Source organism: Heptranchias perlo, chromosome 29 (assembly GCF_035084215.1).
Source record: "Heptranchias perlo isolate sHepPer1 chromosome 29, sHepPer1.hap1, whole genome shotgun sequence".
Taxonomy (NCBI): Eukaryota; Metazoa; Chordata; class Chondrichthyes; order Hexanchiformes; family Hexanchidae; genus Heptranchias; species Heptranchias perlo.
Window position 1 is genome coordinate 28,046,491 of NC_090353.1, and position 13,553 is coordinate 28,060,043.

Consider the following 13,553-nt stretch of genomic DNA (forward strand, 5'->3'; position numbering starts at 1 on the left):
TGTGCAGGTGGTGTTGTTCCCATGTGCCTGCTGCTCTTGTCCTTCTAGGTGGCAGAGGTCGTGGGTTTGGGAGGTGCTGTTGAAGAAGCCTTGGCGAGTTGCTGCAGTGCACCCTGTGGATGGTACACACTGCAGCCACGGTGCGCCGGTGGTGAGGGGAGTGAATGTTTAGGGTGGTGAATGGGGTGCCAATCAAGCCGGCTGCTTTGTCCTGGATGCTGTCGAGCTTCTTGAGTGTTGTTGGAGCCGTACTCATCCAGGCACGTTGAGAGTATTCCATCACACTCCTGACTTGCGCCTTGTCGATGGTGGAAAGGCTTTGGGGAGTCATGAGGTGAGTCACTCGCCGCAGAATACCCAGCCTCTGACCTGCTCTTGTAGCCACAGTATTTATGTGGCTGGTGCAGTTAAGTTTCTGGTCACTGGTGACCCCCGGGATGTTGATGGTGGGGGATTTGGCAATGCTAATGCCGTTGAATGTCAAGGGGAGGTGGTTAGACTCTCACTTGTTGGAGATGGTCATTGACTGGTGCGAATGTTACTTGCCACTTATCAGCCCAAGCCTGAATGTTGTCCAGGTCTTGTTGCATGCGGGCACAGACTGCTTCATTATCTGAGGGGTTGTGAATGGAACTGAACACTGTGCAATCGTCAGCGAACATCCCCATTTCTGACCTTATGATGAAGTGAAGGTCATTGATGAAGCAGCTGAAGATTGTTGGGCCTAGGACACTGCCCTGAGGAACTCCTGCAGCAATGTCCTGGGACTGAGATGATTGGCCTCCAACAACCACTACCATCTTCTTTTGTCTTTGTGCGAGGTACGACTCCCGCCACTGGAGAATTTTCCCCCTGCTTCCCATTGACTTCAATTTTACTAGGGCTCCTTGGTGCCACACTCAGTCAAATGCTGCCTTGATGTCAAGGGCAGTCATCTCACCTCACCTCTGGAATTCAGCTCTTTTGTCCATGTTTGGACCAAGGTTGTAATGAGGCCTGGAGCCGAGTGGTCCTGGCGGAACCCAAACTGAGCATCGGTGAGCAGGTTATAGGTGAATAAGTACCACTTGATAGCACTGTGGACGACACCTTCCATCACTTTGCTGATGATTGAGAGTAGACTGATGGGGCGGTAACTGGCCGGATTGGATTTGTCCTGCTTTTTGTGGACAGGACATACCTGGGCAATTTTCCACATTGTCGGGTAGGTGCCAGTGTTGTAGCTGTACTGGAACAGTTTGGCTAGAGTTGAGGTTGAAGATCAGCCATGATCTTATTGAATGGCAGAGCAGGCTCGAGGGGCCGTATGGCCTACTCCTGCTGCTATTTCTTATGTTTGGTTTGTCACAAGAAATGCTCAAGAATAACTGAATTGTCTGATGAACTAAATTCCTAATTTGCACTTTTTCTTAGCATCGTCCTTAGATTTGTGTTCAATAAATGTTAATTCTTACCCAAACATTTTCAAATGCATCAAGGTAGTTTTTTTAAAATTAGTTTTTGAAGAGGTATGTATAACTCATAAACCATTTTTTTCTTTCAAAATGCTACCTTTAGAATAATATTCATAATACAGGAGCTTCCTTGCTTGTCTAGCAGCAAAAAAAGGTTCACAAGCAATCCTTTTAAACTTGGCTTTAAACTCTAGTCTTAATTCCCTGCTGTGAAGCCCAAGCTGTGTGAGACTACTTCTAGGAAGTGGTTTTGCACTGTTTAGCGCACTCTGGATTCTGATCACTGACCCGATTCCTGAGCTTTACAGCTGTTTTCTATCAGTGCGCATCCAAAACTGCTTTATGTAAGATTATAGATATGTTTTTACATTACTTTTATACTGAACAGGAGAGGTACATATAGATTATTTAATTAATAAGCTAGGTGGATAATGTGAAGCAAAAGGGTTGTTAGGTTAAAAACACAGTTTTTTGATCACAGCAGGGAGGAGTGTAAGAGAAGAGACTGCTGCAATATAAAAGGCAGTGGGTTCCTGTTGCTATAGAGTACACCAACAAAGATTTATACAACAAAAATTATGACTCGGGGGGTAAAAACAGGGTTGGGAAGCAACAGCATGGTGTGGGGCCACTCATCTTTGTCTAGCAATCTGTTCAAAGAGCTAAGGGCCATAAAACACCCAATAGTGTTTTATCCAGCAGGAACTAGACCATAAAAGAAAATGGTATAAAAAGAGATACCATGTTTCACTCAGTAGGAACTTTGTTTATGTTCAAAACCAAGTCGTGTGCACAAGCTTGGATAAGCCATTTTCACGATTTCCCACCAAATCTGTGCACTTGAGTTTTAGAGGTAAGGCTGGTGTGCATTTCTCAGTATGGGGTTTTAAGATGAATCTATTGTAACAATAATAAATTAAGTTAATTATCAGACATATTACTGTCTCTAGCTTTTTGAATCTGTTAAAAGGATAAGGAAGGAATTATCTAATATTTCACATCAAAGCAAAAGTGACAGTATAACAATACAGTTTGTTATATTGTCATCCTTGAATTGTCAGAACTGTACCTAGAGATGTGATGAAAGGTTGCCTAAGTGTTGCAGCTTTTTCCAGTTATTTAAGAACATTGTGAATCTGGAAATGTTATGCAAAAAAAGCACTTGTTTTGAATGCAGCAAAATACAGTTAACACTTAAGCCAGTCATTTTGAACTTCAGCTCTATTGCAGGTTAAGTAAACTAATGATTCTTTGATGAATGGGCAATAGTTTGTCTGAAGTTGACATGTTTCAAACATTGAGAGTTAATTTAATATTTTCCATGCTGTCTTTCAGAGTATTGCAAATATACCTCCAAATGGAGAGGCATTGTTGATAATTGCCAAGGAATTGGGTAACAGAGTCTACAACAAGTATTCAATACGAAAGAAGGTTAAAAATGAGATGGTGGATAAGCTAAAAGACATTTATCATGCCTACATTGAACTGTTGGCAAAGGATACTGAGGTAATACTGACTGAATATTTTGTTTCTAGTGGAATTGTTTTTAAAAGAAAGATATGAACAAATAAGAAATAGGCTGGTGTTTTTTATTTCAAAAACAAGCTCAAGTTGGCAAACTATTGGATTGGAGACTTGTGCATCATCAGCAGCATGCATCAAGAAGAATTTATGCATTGGTTTTTAGATCCGATGTAATAGATAAATTAAAATCTTGTCTGAACATTTTCCGGAATTATAAAGTTTAAGGCACAGCTTATTATATCTGTATAAAAGTCACCCTGAATTTATAACAAATGAGATTTGAGATGACTTTGTCCATCAGTTTTATCACATAAGTTTCTCAATAAACCTCACTAAGAATGGATTTAATGTTTGTATTAGTATGCCCTATCTCACTTGCTTTTACAAACTTTTTGATGTTACGTACCACCTTTTTGTAATATTCTATTAAGCATTTGCCAGTTTGTAAACTTACACTGATATTATGATTCTTGCATAATGGGACAGAATCGTAATATTTAAAATGATTTTGAAATAACAGCTATGTAACAAGTGGGAAAAGAGACAAACCGAGCCATCGACTAGACCAGATACTAATGCCAAAATGTTCCGATAGTTGGAAGAAAAGATAGATTGCAGATGTTTGTTTTATTTGGATGAGGCAGGACACAAACTGCAGAATAATCCCATTAAGTTACAAAAAATCAGGAACATCGTCCAAGAAGAAATGCAGCAGCATGGACAGAAAACTGGTTGATAGACATGAAACAAAGGTCCAGGGTTAATGAGTGTTGCTTAGATTAGAGAAGGGTTGAACTTGCACGACACGGGCTCGATGGGCCGAATGGCCGCCTTCTGTGCTATAACCATTCCATGGTGTACTTGAGATGCTTCAGTGATTTCAACTTGGATGGACAGAATAGATCAACATTTTCTGATGGCACAAAAGTTTAACAGTTTGGCAAACGGTGAGGAAGACTATAAAAGACTTAAAAATATTGGGTCGACTCAGCCTGTATTCACTTGAGTTTAGAATAATGAGAGGGGATCTCATTGAAATATATAAAATTCTGACAGGGCTAGATAGACTGGATGCAGGGGGGATGTTTCCCCTGGCCTGGGGGGGTGTCCAGAACGAGGGGTCACTGTCTCAGGATACGGGGTAGGGTATTTAGGACTGAGATGAGGAGAAATTTCTTCACTCAGAGGGTGGTGTACCTGTAGAATTCTCTACCACAGAAGGCTGTGGAGGCCAAGTCACTAAATATATTTAAGAAGGAGCTCGATAGATTTCTAGACACGAAAGGCATCAAGGGGTATGGGGAGAAAGTGGGAATATGGTCTTGAGATAGAGGATCAGCCATGATCATATTGAAGGTGGAGCAGGCATAAGGGCCAAATAGCCTACTCCTGCTTCTATTTTCTATGTTTCCATGTTTCTAAAAATGATATTAAGAGGTTAGTGGGTTGGGCAGATAGGTGGCAGATGCGATTTAATGCAGAAGAGTATCAAGTAATGTGTTTTGGGAGGAAAAACAAAGAATAGGAGTATAAACTCAAAGCAAGATGCTAAATAGTGCGAAGGAACGAAGGGGGACGTGCAAATACATCATTCCTTGAAAGTGCATGGGTAGATAAAGCCAAAAAGACAACAGCATTTTAGATTTTATAAATAGTGATGTAGAGTAGCCCTCTAAAGTTGTTGTTAACGGTGAGGTCGTTAAGGGGAAAACTCACCATTCCTTCTGACTTTTTATTGCTGTGATTGAATATAAATTCAAGCCAAGGGTTGGATACTTAAAAACTATAATAATTATTCTATTGCAAGCCTCAGATTTATTTACGTGTGGTAAAAACATTTATTTTTAACTGTATTTGAATTCTAGCTGAACAACTTCCTGCCTCGTGAGTACTTCGTGAAACTAGAAAGAAAGATGAATTTAGGTCCTTCGCTGTTAAGTGAAGATTCTCCTTGGCCTCATATTCTGGTTGTACACTTGGGAACTCATCTAATAGATCTAATGGTTCGTGAAATTAAAATCCCCATAAATACCCAAAACCCAAGTCATGAGAAGAAACTTATTCCTGCCTTGTATCATATGTACAGCTTTCGCAGTAACAAACAGGTGAGGCACAGTCATGTGTTTTCTTTTGTATGTTGCATAGATATTGTATTGATATTTTGAAGAATCTGTATTTACCCTTACCTAACTAAGCAAATGTTGGCTAAAGCCAATTTATCTTGCATCTGTATTTGTGAGACCAGGGGAATTTTTGGTGTTGAAATGGGAAAGTTCTGGTATTGCATGATTCACTATCTCTAACTAGTGCGGTTAACTCAAAATGTGAGAAACAATGGTGTACTTCTGAGGTGTGCTCAACGTTGTAGTGTAGGACTGCGACAAAATACAAGAAGACATCAGCAAACCTGCAGAATGGGCGTGTAAATGGCAAGTGAATTTCAATATAGATGTGTGAGGTGGTGCTTTTGGTAGGAAAAATAAGGAGGCCACGTACTCGAGCAAGAGAATAACTAAGGAAAGAGTAGGGCCTATTGGAGACCAAAAAGGCAGAAGATGTGGGTATGGTTCTTAATGAATACTTTAAGTCTGTCTTCACAAAAGAGGGGAACAATGCAGAGATTATAGTTGAGGAGGAGGAGGAGGAGGAGGAGGAGGAGTGTGAAATATTGGATGTGATAAACATAGTGAGAGAGGAAGTATTAAGGGGCTTAGCATCTTTGAAAATAAATGGATGAAATATATTCTAGGCTGTTAAGCGAAGCAAGGGAGGAAATAGCGGAGGCTCTGACCATCATTTTCTGATCCTCCCTGGCTATAGGTATGGTGCCGGAGGATTGCTAATGTTGTACCGTTGTTTAAAAAGGGAGGAAGAGATAGACCGAGAAATTGTAGGTCAGTCAGTCTAACCTCGGTGGTGGGCAAATTATTGGAATCAATTCTGAGGGACAACATAAATCGTCACTTAGAAAGGCACAGGTTAATCAAGGACAGTCAGCATGGATTTGTTAAGGGAAGGTGGTGTCTCACTGACTTGATTGAATTTTTTGAGGAGGCAAGAAGGAGGGTCGATGAGCGTAATGCATTTGATGTAGTGTACATGGATTTTAGCAAGGCTTTTGACAAGGTCCCACATGGCAGACTGGTCAAAAAAGCCCATGGGACCTAAGGGAAAGTGGCTAACTGGATCCAAAATTGGCTGAGTGGCAGAAAGCAAAGAGTAATGGTTGACAGGTGTTTTTGTGACTGGAAGGCTGTTTCCAGTGGAGTTCAGCAAAACTCTACTAGAGTCCCTTGCTTTTTGTGGTATATATTAATGATTTGGATTTGAATGTGGGGGGCTTGATCACGAAGTTTGCAGATGATACAAAAATTGGCCGTGTGGTTGATAGTGAGGAGGAAAGCTGTAGACTGCAGGAAGATATCAATGGACTGGTCAGGTGGGCAGAAAAGTGGCAAATGGAATTCAATTCAGAGAAGTGTGAGGTAATGCATTTGGGGAGGGCAAACAAGGCAAGGGAATACACAATAAATGAGAGGATACTGAGAGGTGTAGAGGAACAAAGGGACCTTGGAATGCACATCCACAGATCGCTGAAGGTAGCAGGACAGGTAGATATGGTGGTTAAAAAGGCATATGGGATACTTTCCTTTATTAGCCAAATATAAGGGTAGAGAGGTTATGCTAGAACTGTGTAAAACATTGGTTAGGCCACTGCTTGAGTGTTGCGTATGGTTCTGGTCACCACATTACTGGAAAGATATGATTGCACTAGAGAGGGTACAGAGGAGATTTACGAGGATGTTGCCAGGGTTGGAGAATTTTAGCTATGAGAAAAGATTGGATAGGCTAGGGTTGTTTTCTTTGGAACAAAGGAGGCTATGGGGAGATTTAATTGAGGCATAGAAAATTATGATAGGACTAGATAGAGTAGATAGGGAGGACTTATTTCCCTTAGCAGAGGAGTCAGTGACCAGGGGGCATAGATTTAAAGCAATTGGTAGAAGGATTAGAGGGGAGCTGACGAGAATTTTTTTCACCCAGAGGGTGGTTGGGCTCTGGAACTAACTGCTTGAAAGGTTGGTAGAGGCAGAAACCCTCAACTCATTTAAAAAGTACTTGGATGTGCACTTGATGTGCCGTAACCTACAGGGCCACGGACCAAGTGCTGGAAAGTGGGATTAAGCTAGATAGCTCTTTTTCGGCTGGCACGGACATGATCGGCCGAATGGCCTCCTGTGCCGTAACTTTCTACGATTCTATACTTCTTGGAAAATAAGAGTCTAAATGGGGTAGAGGAGTAATGGGATCTAGAAATACAGATGCACAAATCATTAAACATAGCAACTCTGGTTAATAAAACTATAAAATGTTCAAGCAAAGCACTGAGTTTCATTTCTAGAGGAATAGAATTCAAAAGCAGAGAAGTTATGTTAAATTTGTATAGAACCTTGGTTAGACCACACTTGAGAGCACTGTACACAGTTCTGGTCTCCATATTACAAAAAGGATATAGAGGCATTGGAGAAAGTGCAAAAAAAGATTTCTGAGGATAATGCCAGAAATGAGAGGGTACAACTACCAGGAAAGACTAAACAGGCTGGGTCTCATTTCTCTAGGGGGAGACCAAAACTAGGGGCCATCAAATAAGATAGTCCCTAGTAAGTCAAATTCAGGAGAAACTTCTTTATTCAGAGACTGGTGAGAATGTGGAACTCCTTACCACATGGAGTAGTAGTGGTGAATAGCATAGATGCATTTAAGAGGAAGCTAGATAAGTACATGAGGGAGAAAGGAATAGAAGGTTATGGCTTGTGTGGAGCATAAACACCAGCATAGGCCTGTTGGGTCAAATGGCCTGTTTCTGTGCTGTAAAATTTTATGTAATTCTGCGTGAAACATGTTCTACAGATTATGACATTGGGGATTTGCAAAGCAACTATAGCTAAGAATAATTTCTTTCTAGTGCTTTTTGTCCAAATCTATTGTTGGGAAGTCAATTTGACATCAAAATGTTTGCAGAAAAGGGCATACCAAAAAAAATGGTTATGGAGGAATCTATTTATGCAGTTATTTTCTATTTTAAATCTGAATCATCACATTTTTTTTGATTCAGGCTGATTAATCGAGCAGGTAAATGGAATGAAGCATTTCATGTAATGCTGTCAGCAGTTCTTCTTTGTAAGGGATGCTAATCTGCATACTGAGAAGTGTAAGAAATTACATTGACACCAGTCTGGCTAGGCGCTGACAAAACACACAAAGTTATGGAAGAGTATTAAGGCAATAATCTAGTAATTTGGCTGCAATTTTGTATGTTTGAAAGGTTTTAGAATGGCAGGAAATTGAGGTTTTGACAGTGGGTAGAGATTGCCACAGTTTGCTAATTTGTTGGGTATAATGGTTCTTACGTTAAATGTAACAAAAGCTGTGTGTTTTATTCCTTTTATATCTTGTTTGAGGGGGGGAATCTTACAATCTGATCTAAAAAGCTAAAAAGTATTTTCATATTACTTCAGGTTTTTAATGTCTATTTAAATGAATATTAACAACTATCTTTCTAGATCCAGTCCAGTAAAATGAATGTGTACCACTGCAGTTGTGAAGGACACTTAAGAAAGCTTTAAAGAAAATAATAAAACACAATTTGATCATTAACAAATTGCTCATTTTCAGCCACGCTTGTGATTTAGCTGCTGACTTTTTTACTGAACAGAATTAGTACTGCAATATCAGACTGCTGAGGTTGGCAGAAACACTTAAATGACTCCACATTCTAATAGCTGATGGAGAATTATATTTATCCTACACAAAAAGAAAAAAACAAGAGTGCTGGAAATCTGAAGTAAAAACAGAAAATTCTAGAAATGCACATCTGCCCATTCAGCAGCTGAAAGCAAAACATTGTGTGGAGTGTGATGGTTTATCAGATTTCTGTTTTGGTTTTATGAAGTCTGCTACACCTTCAGAGCTGTGAAAGCCTACTTGTTCTTAGCCTATTCTTGCAGTTTGGTCCTATGTACATTACACTTTTGGTTTCATTCCTCATACAACCACCTAAGCAGAATCTGATTCCCATATGGGTGGCATGGTGGTGCCTGGCCCAAATTATATCTTTCTCAGCCCTTCACTCATGGGGTGAATCCCTTTGCTGCCTTGCATCTTTTACAGTGGAATATCTATCTTCAGGTAATTTAGCGAATATTCTGCAATTAGGCTTCTGTATGCATTTCCTTCCTTTGCCATCATCCCCAAGGTGGACCAGACAAAATTCATTCTGATCACCCCATACTGGCCCTTTGACCATAGTTCTTGGGGATCTTGGTAATGAGCAGAGTTAGCATTCTTGTCTCCTGTAGGTGGCACCTGCTTTCACAGTGGGAGATCAAATCTGTATCCAGAACAGGAATACTTTTAGCTGTCAGCATGGTTATTGAACAGCTTCAACTTTTAGAAGAAGGTCTTCCCTCATTGGTGGTTGAGTCCATAGTCAATTGCGAGATACCTTTCATTAACTGAGGTTATGTCAAGTGGTGGAAGTTTGTGGAATAATGCATGGCTAGGTCTATTCTCCATACGATGTGCATAATTTGTTATGATCTAGAATATTGGTAGTTTATTTTAGTTGAATCTAAAGCCCAGTTCTGTTGGTATGCAAAGTGGCATTCAAATAATGCTGGCAACTGATTGCGTAGAATTACATATTACACAGAATTTACACCACAGAAACAGGCCATTCGGCCCAGCTTATCCATACCGGTGTTTATGCTACACACGAGCCTCCTTCTACCTTACTTCATCTCACTCTATCAGCATAACCTCCATTTCCTTTCTTCCTCGTTTTTATCTAGCTTCCCCTTACTCGAGCCTTCTGCAGAGAAAGACAGGTTGAACACACGCAGTGAAATATTTGCAGGCCCAGAACTTTCAGCTGCATTTAATCCACCTTTTGATTCCTGAACTGCTTAGAACCAACCTCCTCCTGCCCAAACTTCTTCTAACTCCTGCTCGATGCCCACTTTCATTCTCGCTTTGCTCTGGATGCTTCACTAGGCTGTAAGTGCTACATAAGTGCTAGCTGGCAGTCGATTGGCTGTTGGTGAATGCAGAAGTTCATTAATAAAAAAATTTCATTCATGATAGCCCTCAGTCTCATCCAGCACTTAATTTGTCCGTGGCGTGTATAACGTTGTCCTTGTGCAAATATCAGAGTGATTCCTTTCCTCTTCTATTGACGGTTAGAAAGATAATCGTTTCCTTGAGGCTGCATTGAAAGGCTCGCTCCCCAGCTGAGAATTTGCTGAGATCTTGAAAGGTAATTGTTGGTCCTTGGTGGTGAATATCGCATATGGGGACTCCTTATCCTTCCCCTCCACTTCCATCACCTATGTTTGTCAACCATAAGTATGATGAGGTCCTTCAATTTTCAACTGGGTCCTCAGGTAAAATGCATAATAGGTGGAGCATTACATGGTGTGGATTGTGGAGTGAGAGGGGAAAATTGACTTTGTCCACATTTCTTTACAAAAGGCACTTTGCTGTCATGTAGTAATGGAGCTTCAGTATGGTCATGGAGGAATGGAGTGAAGAGAAAGAGGAAGTTACAAAATGTTTGAAACCATTTGATCAGAATTGATCAAGGAGAGAGAAATTTGCACAGAAATCAAATTTTTATAGTTTTAACTGTATGTTGGTGAAAGATATAGCAGATGTTGAGATAATTCTGTTGATTTAAAAAAAATGCAAATAGTGGAAATCTGAAATAAAAACAGAAAATGCTGGAAATACACAGCAGGCCATCAGCATCTGAAAACAACAAAGCTAGGTTAATGTTTTCATTAGAAACCTTTTGTTAGAATTGCTTTTTTTTTGCAGATTGGTTTCATCAAGCCCCATCCAATTCTAACTCAGATCCTTTCAGAAGCTGCAGAGACAACCTTGATCTTTGACTCCTGCGCCATGCCAGTGGTGTGTGCTCCCATCCCATGGACTTCAGCTAGGTTTGGAGCCTATGTTCTGACCCCCACCAAACTCATGCGATGCGTAGAAGGAGCTCTACAACATCAGTTACTCTTGGAGAAATGCAAGAGTAGTGACTTGCATGCAGTACTAGATACCCTAAATCAGCTAGGGAACTGTGCTTGGAAAATCAACAAACCAATTCTTGATTTAATTATTTCTATTTTTAATGAGAAAGGAAGCGAGAAGCTGGAGATTCCACCTCCGCTTTCTGAAGCTCCAGACATGCCCAAGTATGATCCAAAATATGAGATTAGCCCAGCAGCCAAGTCTGTATTGAAAAAGAAGATTGCTTGGGTCAGGAAAAGGTCAGCTGAAATGCACAGCCTTCGAATGGATGCCCTTTACAAGCTTTCCATAGCCAACCATATCAGAGATGATATATTCTGGTTTCCTCACAACATGGACTTCCGAGGGAGGACCTACCCTTGCCCACCATATTTTAACCACCTGGGCAATGATGTCACTCGTGCTATATTGTTGTTTGCAGAAGGAAAGCCCTTGGGAGAACATGGGTTAAATTGGTTGAAGATTCATCTTGTTAACTTAACTGGCTTTAAGAAAAAATGCTCCCTCAAAGAGAGACTTGCTTATGCTGATGAAATGAAGGACAACATCTTGGATTCGGCAGATAACCCTTTAACAGTAAGTGAACATTAACTCAAAAATGCAGGTCAAATTGGGTGATTTGCATTGTATTATAGATTAAATATTAGTATCTTCATTTTCTAATGTTGCATTATGCTATTTGAAATTGGCAGGTAAATAAATGTACATCAGGCTATTCTATGGTATGAAGTAATGCAGTAGTTAAGAGATTGCCACTTCTATGTATGATGTATTCTAATACAGGTTTTATAGAACCCCTGAATTTTCCGAGATTTTTCTTCAAAAAGCCCTGAGAAAAATGTCCACAATAGTCAAATGTTCGCTCCAATGAATGATTTCACAACCCTAGAGTCAGCCAAAAGGATATTTGCTTGTAAGATGAGATGGGCATATTCACCTTTGGCACCATCAGATGATTCAAGTAGTGACCCATGAAATCTTGCCCACCAGTGAAAGAAAAAGATAGAGAATAAAGGAAGATGATGAAAGCAAGCAAGTACATCAGACCAAAAAATGAGGAAAGAAGATTGAATGCAACCAATTTATTTATGCATTACAGGCTAAAAATTGGAATGTTGATTTATTTCTGAGATTTAATGCTCCTGTTTGACATTTAGCTGAACTCCATGTACTTTCTAGCAAAGTTGAGATACTGTAATTGAAGGAGCGTCTTATATTTTGTTTAGCTGACCAATTAAAAACTGGTAAGTGATCTCAAATGTTCAGTTGCAATTATATGAAAAGCTTGTGTTATGTAGAACTTCACTCAAACGGGTTGCTCTGTTGTATAAGTCACTCTTTATTTGCAGCACTTCAAAAAGCTTTTCTTTCACAAAACAATGTACAAAAATGTATGCTATTTTAAATGGTGAATTAAATCATGTTTCAATATAACATATTTTAATGTAAAAATTGATTTTGATTTAAACAGTTGAAAGGAACCGAAAGATAGGAATATAAGTGAAGGTCATTTGCCTTTGATTAATGGTGTTTACATAAAATTATATGTCTATGTGTCTAAGCTGCTGTTTGCTTTTCCCAGGGGAGGAAGTGGTGGATGAATACAGATGAGCCTTGGCAGGCTTTGGCCTGCTGCACAGAGATAGCAAATGCTGTGAGATCACCTGATCCAACCAACTACATCTCTTATTACCCAGTCCATCAGGTAAGTTCTGAAATATTTAGGCAAACATATAGTTAAGATTTATTTCCTCCATATCCCATTACACATTCAGAGAAAAGTTATTTTAAACAACAGGATGATCTGCTTTGGAAGGTTACAGTATTGAAAACATGAAATGGAACTGATGGCCTATTAAATGTTTTAATATTTATAATACTCATAAATTTTACTGGGTAATTGTATTTAAGGTCAGTGTTCCAACAGCAGTTGTCAGTACATATGCTGATTTCCTGTCCACTTCCCAAATTGATGTTTTAACATTGAAGGAGATTAATGTTTGGTGTATAAGTACTCCAAGAAATTGTGTTTGATTACCATGATATTTTGTGATCTGTCTGTGTGTACGCGCAGAGAGACCGATATCTATGTATAATAAACTGAAAGTCTTGCATATAGTGCGCGATTCCTGTAAACATTGCTCTAACTTCCTGTGACAGTTTCATCATCATACTTAGTTGGTAACACCCCTATTGTATCGCCTCTGACTCACCATGAGCACTGCCACACAAGAAGATCTTCTAATAAATATATATTTTATATAAGCTAAATGCAAATGATGCATCCTCGAAAACTGTATGTTCATACTGCAGGATCTGCCTTCAGCTTAGAGTCACTATTCTAGTCAAAAATATAAAGTCGTAGTCTAGACTTTTGGGAGTGCCTGAGCCTTTCAAACAAAAACTTGGATAAAGGTAATAGAAGACACAGACCAGTCAGTGGATAATATTCATCTTGTAAAATGTATAATTTTTTATTTTGTTTAA

At 39.6% G+C, this 13,553-nt stretch overlaps 1 protein-coding gene across 2 annotated transcripts in view; it reads left to right on the forward strand.

The window, feature by feature from the left end:
• The window catches only part of polrmt (polymerase (RNA) mitochondrial (DNA directed)), a 90,122-nt gene that overhangs the window by 24,330 nt on the left and 52,239 nt on the right, over positions 1 to 13,553 (forward strand). For both annotated transcript variants that reach the window (XR_010957920.1, XM_067968360.1), the window contains exons 8-11: positions 2,790 to 2,960; positions 4,844 to 5,083; positions 10,854 to 11,642; positions 12,649 to 12,771. Coding sequence is in view for 1 of the 2 variants with exons in the window: in XM_067968360.1 (XP_067824461.1) it covers positions 2,790 to 2,960; positions 4,844 to 5,083; positions 10,854 to 11,642; positions 12,649 to 12,771 (1,323 nt within the window). In the remaining variant the exon portion in view is untranslated. The remainder of the gene's footprint in view (positions 1 to 2,789; positions 2,961 to 4,843; positions 5,084 to 10,853; positions 11,643 to 12,648; positions 12,772 to 13,553) is intronic.